The following is a 13,102-nucleotide window of genomic DNA, read 5'->3' as shown; positions in this document are numbered from 1 at the left end:
TTTCAAGCGATTTCAAAGAAAAATACAAGTTTTTACTTTGAAACTGGTTTTTAGCATTCCGAAAACTGTATTTTTCAGAATGCTTATTGCAAATTGTCATTGCAACACTTTGTTATGTTTGCAAACTTTTAATATGGCTTCTTGTAGTTGTTTTTAAGTTTTACCACATTATGTGGCAAATCTTACTCGCAAATGTCTGCAGTTGGCCAAACAAGTTTCAATTAATAAGCCATGCGATTGTGGGGCAACCAACTCGAATGGCTTAAGTTGCTAAAATTGTTAAATTATGAAAAAATTGTGTGATTTTGTTTTTGCTGACACAAATGTAAATAATGCAATACAAGAAAAAATGTGGTTTATTGAAATTATTAAAAAAATAATGGTATTTTTAAAAATTGTTTTTACACAATTCGCTTGAACTACTTACAACATTTGTTAATAAAAAACTTAAGTTTCTAACATGAAACTAGTTTCCTATATGCAATTTAACAAAAAATTGGCAAAATTTTGTATTTGTAAAAAAAAGTAGTAAAAAAAGTACTTTTTGAAAATGCTTAAATTTCATTATTTTTATTCAAATTTATGACTTTAATTCAAAATTAGACAATAAAATTCCAAAATTTTAGATTTTTGATTTTAAAAAAGTAGTAGAAAAAGTACTTTTTGAAAAATAGTAAAATTTCATATTTTTTATTCAAATTTATGAGTTCTTGTTAGAGTTTAGGAAAAAATTTTAGATTTTTAAAAACGTAGTAGAAAAAGTACTTTTTATAAAATTTTAAAATTTAACTTTTTTCAAATTTATACAATTTGGTTGAGTTAGAGGCAATTTTTTTTTAATTTTTAAAAAAAGTAGTAGAAAAAGTACTTTTTTAAAATGCTAAAATTTCATTATTTTTATAAAATTTTCAATGTTTTAGTTTGTATAAAGCAGAAAATAGCAAAATTTAAGATTTTAAAAAAAGTAGAAGAAAAAGTACCTTTTTCAAAATGTTAGAATTTAGTCAAAATGATAAAATATCTTTATTTTTATTCAATTTACAGTGCTTTGGTTGGTATTAAGCAGAGAATAGTAAAATTTAAGATTTTTTAAAAAAGTACTAAAAAAAGTACTTTTTTTTAAATGTTACAATTTTGTACAAAATTATAAAATTTAGTTACGTTTGACAAATTTACAGTGCATTTGGTTGGTATTAAGCAAAAAATACAAAAATTAAATACTTTTTTAAAAAAGTATGTAGTAGAAAAAGTACTTTTTTCAAAATGTTAATATTTTGTTCAAAATGATAAAATTGAGTTATTTTGACAAATTCGCAGTGTTTAAGTTGAAATTAAGCAAAAAAAAAAAAAAAATCAAATTTTTTTTTTAAAAGTAGTACAATAAGTACTTTTTTCAAAATGCTAAAATTTCATTATATTTATAAAAGTTACAAAGTTTTAGTTGAAATTAAGCAAAACATAGCAAAAATTTAAGATTTGTAAAAAGTAGTAAAAAAGTACTTTTTTAAAAAATAAAGAACTTTGTACTTTTAATAATATTTATAATATTTTAACTCTTATTCCATAGTAGTGAAAAAAAGTTTTCTAATTCAAAATATAAGATTTAAAAGAAAATTAATTAAATATTTAAAAAATTGCTTTCCATCTAAACGTTAATGAACCATAACCCGAGCAGTAAACAATTGAAGATCTCAGTTTTAGATTAAATAAAAAATTTAATTAATTAGTATTTGTTTAACTACTGTGTATTCCCACCATCAAGACAGCTTTGTACACGTTTTGACATTTCTACTATTTGCTATTTATTTTCCTAATTAATTAAAATTGCAAATTAAAAACGTGTCAGTACTTTTTTTAATTTCTACATAAATAAATATTATTAAGTGTTGCATAGCAGTTAAGAATAAAATATAACTAGTATTTTTTCAGTAATAGATATTTTAATTGACTTTACGATTGTCGGACATTAGTATTGTAATAAATTATCTTTTTGCTGTACTTTTGCAATAGTTAACTGGCGTTAATTAGACTTCGCACGAGACCAAGTAACAAATTTATTACCTGTTGACATGTTTTTTATATGTTAATGGGATTGAAAGGGTAAACACCTTGAGTAGATTTAACCATATATAGACTATAGAACAAACTGTAAACTAGGCTATAGACTAAACTATAGAGTAGACTATAGAATAACTAGACTAGACTATAGACTAGACTATAGACTAGACTATAGACTAGACTATAGACTAGACTATAGACTAGACTATAGACTAGACTATAGACTAGACTATAGACTAGACTATAGACTAGACTATAGACTAGACTATAGACTAGACTATAGACTAGACTATAGACTAGACTATAGACTAGACTATAGACTAGACTATAGACTAGACTATAGACTAGACTATAGACTAGACTATAGACTAGACTATAGACTAGACTATAGACTAGACTATAGACTAGACTATAGACTAGACTATAGACTAGACTATAGACTAGACTATAGACTAGACTATAGACTAGACTATAGACTAGACTATAGACTAGACTATAGACTAGACTATAGACTAGACTATAGACTAGACTATAGACTAGACTATAGACTAGACTATAGACTAGACTATAGACTAGACTATAGACTAGACTATAGACTAGACTATAGACTAGACTATAGACTAGACTATAGACTAGACTATAGACTAGACTAGACTAGACTAGACTAGACTAGACTAGACTATAGACTAGACTATAGACTAGACTATAGACTAGACTATAGACTAGACTATAGACTAGACTATAGACTAGACTATAGACTAGAACTATAGACTAGACTATAGACTAGACTACAGACTAGACTATAGACTAGACTATAGACTAGACTATATACTAGACTATAGACTAGACTATAGACTAGACTATAGACTAGACTATAGACTAGACTATAGACTAGACTATAGACTAGACTATAGACTAGACTATAGACTAGACTAGACTATAGACTAGACTATAGACTAGACTATAGACTAGACTATAGACTAGACTATAGACTAGACTATAGACTAGACTATAGACTAGACTATAGACTAGACTATAGACTAGACTATAGACTAGACTATAGACTAGACTATAGACTAGACTATAGACTAGACTATAGACTAGACTATAGACTAGACTATAGACTAGACTATAGACTAGACTATAGACTAGACTATACTAGACTATAGACTAAACTATAGACTAGACTATAGACTAGACTATAGACTAGACTATAGACTAGACTATAGACTAGACTATAGACTAGACTATAGACTAGACTATAGACTAGACTATAGACTAGACTATAGACTAGACTATAGACTAGACTATAGACTAGACTATAGACTAGACTATAGACTAGACTATAGACTAGACTATAGACTAGACTATAGACTAGACTATAGACTAGACTAGACTACTATAGACTAGACTATAGACTAGACTATAGACTAGACTATAGACTAGACTATAGACTAGACTATAGACTAGACTATAGACTAGACTATAGACTAGACTATAGACTAGACTATAGACTAGACTATAGACTAGACTATAGACTAGACTATAGACTAGACTATAGACTAGACTATAGACTACTATTCTAGTCTATATAGTATATAGACTACTCTATAGTCCAGACTATAGACTCTATAGTCCAGACTATAGACTCTATAGTCCAGACTATATACTACTCTATAGTCCAGATTATAGACAATTCTATCGCCCATACTATAGACAATTCAATAGCCCAGACTATTCTATAGTCCAGAATATAGACTATAGTCTAGACTATAGAATATACTATAGTCTAGACTATAGAATATTCTATAGTCAGGACTATAGACTATTCTATAGTACAGACTATAGACTATTCTTTAGTCCAGACTTTAGACTATTCTATAGTCCAGACTATAGACTATTATATAGTCAAGACTATAGACTATTCTATAGTCAGGACTATAGACTATTCTATAGTCCAGACTATAGACTATTCTATAGTCCAGACTATAGACTATTCTATAGTCCAGACTATAGACTATTCTATAGTCCAGACTATAGACTATTCTATAATCCAATTATTTTGTTCACTGAATGTGTGTGAATTTATTATATCTCTAGCAAAACATATTCGTACGTGTCACATTCATCATCTATTTGGGGTCTTTCCGTCTGTCATACAAATATTTACTTGTGATACATTTCAATTAAGATTTATTTAATTCTATCAAAATGCAAAATGTTTATGGACATTATTTTTATGGCATAATAGAAAAATATGTGTCAAATATATTTAAAAAAGAAACTACAGAAGACCCTCTTACAATAGGAATTTAATTTATAGATACCTAGTGGAAAATTTTTTGTAATATCCTTGTGAGTGAGTGATTGGAATTTTAATAGGAAAACCGTTAGAAAATAATAGTGTGGTCAACTCGAAAGTAGTAAACTTTTTGAAAAAGTATCTAAACTGTTAAAGAAATCTGTTTTTTATGATTAAAATTTAAAAATCTTTAAGAAAAGATATAAAATTATATTATTTAATGAGTTCTTTATATTCTTACGAAATAAATATAAATTATTTATGATTTTTTATGATTTTTTATTATTCCTAGTCTAAATGCCATAATTTTAAAATTGTGTTAAAAAGAATTTATTAATTAAAAGTAATTTATGAGACAGTAATTGTTTTTTATTTAATTTTAAAGCTATTTCTCTTGTTTATAAAAAATAGAAATGTATTTTTAATAAAAAAGATTTTAAAGAGTCTGCTGTTTTTTAAAAAAATAAATGTAGATAAAAACAATGTTGTTTTTATTGTAATTTAAAATTGTATTAAAAACGTTTTAGAATTATTTAAAATTTCTTTGTTTTTAAAATTTGTATTTGTTGATGATTTTTTTTTTTAATCTTTCCAAATTAGTCGTGTGAGTATAAATTCAAATTTTTATGCATTTATTGAACTGTTAAATGTTAATTAATTTACTTTTATACAAAATCAATGACAATTTGTCGTCTGTTTAAACAAATTTGTTAGGCTTTTATTAAATTTATTTTAGGTGATTAAACTTTGTAAACAAAAATCTTGTTAACTGAATTTTAAATCAGTTGATAAGTTTACTTTAGTTGTTTTTCAGAAGATTTTTGTGAGTCATATAAAAAATATACCTTGTTTTTATAAATGACTTTTTCTTTATTAACTATTTAATATAATTATTTAAATGCCATGACAATTTAAGTGTTAAGATCTTAACAAAGATCAACAATTAAGTGGTAAACACAATTTTACACTTAATTTTATTAATAGTATTACAAGTATAATAAATGTTTCTTTATTTATCTGGTAATTACCTACTGCAGCCATTTTCTTCACATTGGAAAAACACGTGCCAATTTTCTTTTTTTGACAAAGAAAAACATTTTTCTTTAATTAAATACAAAACTGCTTTATTTTTTAACATAAATGTAGGCGTCATCAAAAAAATGTATGTTAATTTACCAAAAGTTCATTGTACTCAACACTAAAAATTTAATTTTAACTTTAAGTTTTATTAAACTCACAAATTTATGAAAATTTTATCGTAATATGTTTTCTACGTAAACAAGTTTTATTTAAAACAACTCAATTTTCTTTTATTTTATTAAAATATAATCATACTTATTATTTTCTTCTAATATTCTAGCAATATAAACACTTTCTTGTAATTAAGCGTTTTTATTTGTTACGCATGTTTACAACACTTGTTAAATGTGCCAAAATGTCTGCATTTCTTTGTTTATTTACAGTTGTTTCAAACAACTTGTTTGTTATTGTTTGCTTGTTTGGCAAAATGCCTGACATTTGATATGCAAACTTTGTATTGCAAAAACATGTTCATTCACATCTTTGTGTGCTTATGTTTATTTGTTTTGAACTTGCACGTTTTTGTTTTTTTCTTTTACTCGCCGTTAATTTCATAATGTCAAGTTTTTGTTATTGTTTTGCTGCCTCTGCTCTTTTCTTATGTTTATATTTGTTGCTTTTTGCTTTTGTTTACGGTAATTCTAATTGTGAATGCTTATACAATTTCAATTTGTTGTTGTTGCTGTTTAAAATAATGTGTTTGCTTGCATTTATTTTTTTATTATTTCTTTATTCTTGTGTAAATTTACTTTAAGTTAATTAATCATTGCTTTTCACTCAGGTTAGAGAAATATCAGAACATAATAAGCTATAGATCAGTCTATAGTCTAGGCTATAAACTGATTTCTAGACTAAACTATAGATTAGTCTATTTTCTAAACTTTAAATAAGACCATAGTCTCAACTATAGATCAGTCTGGGATCAAAACTACTGTCTAAACTAGATTATAGATCAGTCTTTAACATAGACAGGTATAGACTGTAAATCAGTCAATATTCTGAGCTTTATTTCAGACATTAAACTATAGATCGGTCTATAATCAAGGTATAGTATAGACTGTAGGTCAGTCTTGATCAGTTTATACTATAGACTGTAGATCAGTCAAAAATTCAAATTATATTTCAGATTCTAGACTATATTTCAGACTCAAGACTATAGATGGGTCTATAGTCTAAAGTTTAGACTCTAAACTGTATATGTAGTATAGATCAGTCTGTAATATAGACTATAGATCAGTTTGTAGTCTAGACTATGGATCAGTCTGAAGTCTAGACTATAGATCAGTCTGAAGTCTAGATTATAGATTAGTCTGTAGTCTAGACTTAGATTAGTCTGTAGTCTAGATTATAGATCAGTCTGAAGTCTAGATTATAGATCAGTCTGTAATATAGACTATAGATCAGTCTGTAGTCTAAACTATAGATCAGTCTGTAGTCTAGACTATAGATCAGTCTGTTATCTAGACAATAGATCAGTCTGTAGTCTAGACTATAATCAGGCTCTGGATCAGTCTGTAGTCTAGACTATAGATCAGTCTGTAGTTTAGAGTATAGATCAGTCTGTAGTCTAGACTATAGATCAATCTGTAGTCTAGACTATAGATCAGTCTGTAGTCTAGACTATAGATCAGTCTGTAGTCTAGACTATAGATCAGTCTGTAGTCTAGACTATAGATCAGTCTGTAGTCTAGACTATAGATCAGTCTGTAGTCTAGACTATAGATCAGTCTGTAGTTTAGAGTATAGATCAGTCTTTTATCTAGAATATAGATCAGTATGTAGTCTAGACTATAGATCAGTCTGTAGTCTAGAGTATAGGTCAGTCTGTAGTCTAGAGTATAGATCAGTCTGTAGTCTAGATTGAGAGTTTTCTATAGAATTAGGTTAGGATAAGTTTTCTATAGAAAATTCTTTTGGAACTCGAGTTTTCTATATAAAATTTTATTGCGATACAAGTTTTCTATAAAAAATTGTGTTGGAACACAAGTTTTCTGTTGAAAACTGTGTTGGGACACAAGTTTTCTAGAGAAAATAGTGCCGGGATACAAGTTTTCTATAAAAAATCGTATTGGGATATACAATTTGCATAGAAAATAAATTTTGAACTCAAGATTTCTTGAGAAAACTGTTGTAAAACAAAATTGTCTTTGAAATCTCTTATGGAATCACTGTAGATAAGTTTTCTTTTGAAAATTTTATTCAATTTCTTATAAATACCTTTTCTTTTTATTACTTTTCAGTTAAAGTCATTGGCCAGCGTGAAATACTCAAAGGTGTTAGTGGCAGTTTTCGTAATGGCCAATTATCGGCCATTATGGGACCCTCGGGTGCCGGCAAAAGTAGTCTTTTAAATGCCATATCAGGTTACTGGTAAGAATTTTTAAGTTTTAATTAAAATATGAAATAATATTTATACGTAAAACCTTTTATATAACAAATTACCTTTATTTAGTACTTCCGGTGTTTCGGGCCACTTAAAAATTGATCGTAAAAACTCTTGCTATATCACGCAAGAAGATCATCATCAAACTTTGCTATCGGTAGAAGAACTAATGAATTTGGCTTGTGATTTGAAAATAAAACGTGAAGCTTGCAATAATAAGAAACAATTGATAGAAGATATTCTAGTAAATTTGAACTTAAATCATAGACGTAATGTAAAAGCCAATAAATTGAGTGGAGGTGAAAGAAAACGCCTCTCGGTGGCTTTGGAATTGGTGGCCAATCCTAAAATATTCTTTTTAGATGAACCCACTAGTGGTTTGGATGAGGTGACGGCTCTGCAATGCATACGATTATTAAGTCATTTGGCTAAACAAGGTCACACTGTGGTGTGTACCATACATCAACCCTCGGCCACGATTTTTAATTATTTCGATAATGTTTATGTTTTGGCTCAGGGCAAATGTGTCTATCAGGGTCCTCCCTTGGGTTTAGTGCCGTTTTTGGATCAGGCTCAAATGGAGTGTCCTAAACACTACAGTCCTTCGGATTATAGTAAGTGGGAAGTAAGTTTTTTTTATAATTTTTTTTTAATTGTTTTATTATTTTTCTATTTAGTCATCGAACTTTGTGATTTTGAGGGACCCAATATTATCAATCACTTATCCTCCCTCACGGACAATGGCAAACTTATCTACAGTCCTCCCTTGCTTATAGACAACAATAAAAATGTTTCGGATAAAGGCGTGGCTACTGCCGATTCTTCTCCCTTTATATTTCGTCATGCTGTTACCTCTTTCTTCCCCGAAATTAACCAAACTCCCGGTTTTTCTTCTCTATTAACAAAATCGCATAATTCTTTCCTTAACGGCACTTCTCTGCTAGTTGAACACTTGAAAATGTTTTCCAAAAATCTATCAAAGTCTTCGGAAGGTACTTCGGGTTTTCAGCAGTTTTGTGTTTTAACGCGCATTATGTTTTTGCGGATTCTACGGGCTCGCATTCCAATCATGATACAGTTTATACACCACGCCATGGTGGGTTTGTTTTTCGGTGAGTTTTGATTGAAAATCAAATCATATATTCAAGGTTAAAGGTTGTAATGTTAATTTCCTCTTTTACAGGTTTACTTTTCTATAATCTAGGCAATCAGGGTTCACATATGTTTGCTCATTTGAAATTTTGCATTAGTGCTATTTTGATGATAGCCTATACACAAGTAACCATACCGGTGTTGACCTGTAAGTCCATAAAAGTACTATATTTAAGAAAATTTTATAAAATTTCGTTTTTTTTTTTCAGTTCCTTTAGAAGTACAAATTGTTAAAAAGGAAACCTTTAATCATTGGTATTCCTTGACTCCCTACTATATGGCTATGAGCATAAGTCGTCTACCTTTGCAGGTATTTATCCGTCTCCTTTCCACTCTTTACTTTTGGCTTATTCATTTGTTTCCTTTAGATTTTATATAATGTTATTTATCTCACCATTATATATTGGATGACCGGTTTTCCTCCTCAATGGTGGCGTTTTGCCATCTTTATTGCTGTGGGTCTAATGACTTCATTTGTGGCCGAAGGTTTAGGTTTGTCCATAGGAGCAACATTTAGTATAACGGTAAGGATGTTGAGGATATATTCAAAAGGAAATTTTCTATAGAAAACTTTTGCTGCAATCAAGTTTTTCACAAACTTGACTATAGATCAGTGTATAGTCTCGACTATAGACCTGTCTCTAGTCTTGTCTATAGATCAGCCTATAGCCTTCAATATAGATTAGTTTATAGTCTTGACTATAGATCAGTCTATAGTCTTGACCATAGATCAGCCTATAGTCTTGACTTTAGGTCAGTCTATAGTCTTGACTATAGATCGGTCTATAGTCTTGACTATAGTCATGACTATAGATCAGTCTCTAGTCTTGACTATAGATCCGTCTATAGTCATGATTATAGATCACTCTCTAGTCTTGATTATAGATCAGTCTATAGTCTTGGATATAGATCTGTCTATAGTCATCACTATAGATCTGTGTATAGCCTTCACTATAGATCTGTCTATAGTGTTCACTATAGATCAGTCTATAGAGAGATCAGTCTGTAGTCTTGACTATAAATCAGTCTATAGTCTGGACTATAAATCAGTCTATAGTCTGGACTATAAATCAGTCTATAGTCTGGACTATAAATCAGTCTATAGTCTTGACTGTAGATCAGTCTATAGTCTTGACTATAGATCTGTCTATGGTCTTGACTATAGATCAGTCCATAGTTTTGACTATAGATCAGTCTATAGTCTTGACTATAGATCAGTCTATACTCTTGACTATAGATCAGTCTATAGTCGTGACTATAGATCAGTCTATAGTCTAGACTATAGATTAGTCTATAGTCTTGACTATAGATCTGTCTATGGTCTTGACTATAGATCAGTCCATAGTTTTGACTATAGATCAGTCTATAGTCTTGACTATAGATCAGTCTATACTCTTGACTATAGATCAGTCTATAGTCGTGACTATAGATCAGTCTATAGTCTAGACTATAGATTAGTCTATAAACTTGACTATAGATTAGTCTATAGTCTTGACTATAGATCAGTCTATAGTCTTGACTATAGATCAGTCTATAGTCTTGATTATAGATCAGTCTATAGTCTTGACTTTAGATCAGTCTATAGTCTTGACTATAGATCAGTCTATAGTCTTGACTATAGATCAGTCTATAGTCTTCACAATAGATCAGTCTATAGTCTTGACTACAGATTAGTCTATAGTCTTGACTATAGATCAGTCTATAATCTTGACTATAGATCAGTTTATAGACTTGACTATATATTAGTCTATAGTCTTGACTATAGATCAGTCTATAGTCTTGACTATAGATCAGTCTATAGTCTTGACTATAGATCATTGTATAGTCTTGACTATAGATCACTCCATAGTCTTGACTATTTATCAGTCTATAGTCTTGACTAAATATCAGTCTATTGCTTTGACTATTTATCAGTCTATAGTTTTGACTATAGATCAGTCTATAGTTTTGACTATAGATCAATCTATAGTCTTAACTATAGATCAGTCTATAGTCTTGACTATAGATCAGTCCATAGTCTTGAATATAGATCAGTCTATTGTCTAAACTATTGATTATACTATAGTATAGTCTACATAGGCTTAGTTGGAACTCAAGTTTTCTGTAGAAAATTTCGTTGAGATAAAAGTTATCTTTAGAAATCAATTTTTGACGGAATAGATGTTTCCTTTTTCTTCTCTTTTTTAGAACGGTTCCGTTGTGGGGCCCATGATCATTGCCTCCTTTATAGGTTTAGCCATTTATGGCTTTGATTTTGCCCCCCAAATACCTGACCTCATGAATTTCGGCATGAAAACCAGTTTTATGCGCAATGGAGTAGTGGCTTTGGTTTTAACACTCTTCGGTTATGGTCGTGAAACTTTAGATTGTGATGAAATCTATTGTCATTTTAGTGATCCTCGAGTACTGTTGAGATTCTTAGATTTGGAAAAGGTCACTTTGCAGCAACAATTTATGTATTTATTTGCTTTATTGGTATTATTTAGATCATTGCTGTATATAAGTTTAAGGGTACAATGTAAAACATAAGTGGCATGAAATAGGGAAGAGGATTAGATATTTAAAAGCAAACATTCCCAAAATATATTATTGTAGATTAAACTTAAGAACCATAACACTGTAGATGTGTGGCATACAAAGTAGTTAGAGCGTTTTAAGTTTATATTAGGAATTTGAAAGATTTGAGGTTAAGTTTTTTTTGAAAATTAAAGTTTTTAAAGCAAACATTATAGAAAAATGGTTTAGGGTGGAACAATTTATAAGTTAATAATTGGTTGAGCCAAACGAATTGGAATTCTTTAGTAATTTTTTCGAACCAAAAATTTACTACTATTGAAACTCTTAATTTTAAGTTTAATTTGTTTGGTTTTCATACAAAAAGGTTTTCGAAATAGTTTCTAAACATTTCTTATGAAAGAAAACTGTGATAATTTTAATAAAGTTTAAAATAATTAAAAATATTTTGTAACAAAATTGTTAAGAATTAAGTTAGTTTTAAAGTTAATTTAAAAAAAAATTATACAAAAATCTTAGAAAATTATGAAAATTTTATAAAAAAATTAAAATGAAATTATAAAAAAGCTATAAAACTGCTAATTTATATAAATCCTTAAGCAGTGACTCAGTATTTGCCCTAAACTTTTTCCATTTAATTGCTTAATTTGTTTATTTAAAAAATGCCTTCTCTTGCTTAAAATTTTTATTTTTAATTGTATATAAATTATTGATTATTTAAAAACTATATTTAATCAGTTTCCTTTTTTTTTTGTAAAATTGTTAGAAATTTTAAATAAATCTCATAAGTTTAAGTTTTTTCCAGAAACATTTCCAATATATTTTATTAAATAAAGCTTTAATATATTCTTTAGATTAAGAAAAATCTACTTATAAAGGGTGATATTGTTAAATGTATACTCATTTTTTAATGTAAATATAACAAAAAGTTTTTTTAAACTAAAATTAGTTTTAATATAAAATTTTAACCTCAAGTCAGACAGATCTATAGTCAAGAATAGAAACTGATCTATAGTCAAGACTAGAAAATAATCTCTACTCAAGACCAGAGACTGATATATAGTCAAGACTGATCTATAGTCAAGACTATAGACTGATCTATCGTCAAACCTATAGACTAATCTATAGTCAAGCCTATAGTCTAATCTATTGTCAAGCCTATAGACTAATCTATAGTCAAAACTAGAGGCTCATCTATAGTCAACGCTATAAACAAATCTATAGTCAAGTCTAGAGACTGATCTGTAGTCAAAACTATAAACTGATCTTTAGTCAAGACTATAGACTAATCTATAGTTAAGACTATAGACTGATCTATAGTCAGGACTATAGACTGATCTTTAGTCAAGATTATAGATCAGTCCATAGTCAAGACTGTAGACTGATCTGTAGTCAAGACTATAAACTAATCAATAGTCTAGACTATAAGTTGATCTATAGTCAAGACTGATTTATAGTCAAGGCTATAAGCTGATCTATAGTAAAGACTATAGACTGATCTATAGTCAAGACTATAGACTGACCTATAGTCAAGACTATAGAAAGACTATAGACAGATATATTCAAGACTATAGACTATAGGCTGGTCAATAGTCAAGGCTATAGACTAATCT

The 13,102-nt window shown here is 28.7% G+C and overlaps 1 protein-coding gene across 1 annotated transcript in view; it reads left to right on the top strand.

Moving 5' to 3' along the window:
* LOC119600223 (ATP-binding cassette sub-family G member 1) overlaps nt 1-12,424 on the top strand; it is a 37,535-nt gene extending 25,111 nt beyond the window's left edge. The window contains exons 3-9 of the mRNA XM_037950319.1: nt 7,681-7,810; nt 7,893-8,437; nt 8,501-8,935; nt 9,007-9,123; nt 9,185-9,285; nt 9,344-9,499; nt 11,163-12,424. Of these exons, the coding sequence (XP_037806247.1) occupies nt 7,681-7,810; nt 7,893-8,437; nt 8,501-8,935; nt 9,007-9,123; nt 9,185-9,285; nt 9,344-9,499; nt 11,163-11,504 (1,826 nt within the window). The 3' untranslated portion in view covers nt 11,505-12,424. The remainder of the gene's footprint in view (nt 1-7,680; nt 7,811-7,892; nt 8,438-8,500; nt 8,936-9,006; nt 9,124-9,184; nt 9,286-9,343; nt 9,500-11,162) is intronic.
* Nucleotides 12,425-13,102: the final 678 nt, after the last annotated feature.

Source organism: Lucilia sericata, unplaced genomic scaffold, assembly GCF_015586225.1.
Source record: "Lucilia sericata isolate MDLA Ls3-8-SP2 unplaced genomic scaffold, ASM1558622v1 Contig000108F_arrow, whole genome shotgun sequence".
Classification (NCBI taxonomy): Eukaryota; Metazoa; Arthropoda; class Insecta; order Diptera; family Calliphoridae; genus Lucilia; species Lucilia sericata.
The sequence above is the reverse complement of the archived record's forward strand: the minus strand, read 5'-3'. Positions and strand labels throughout refer to the sequence as shown.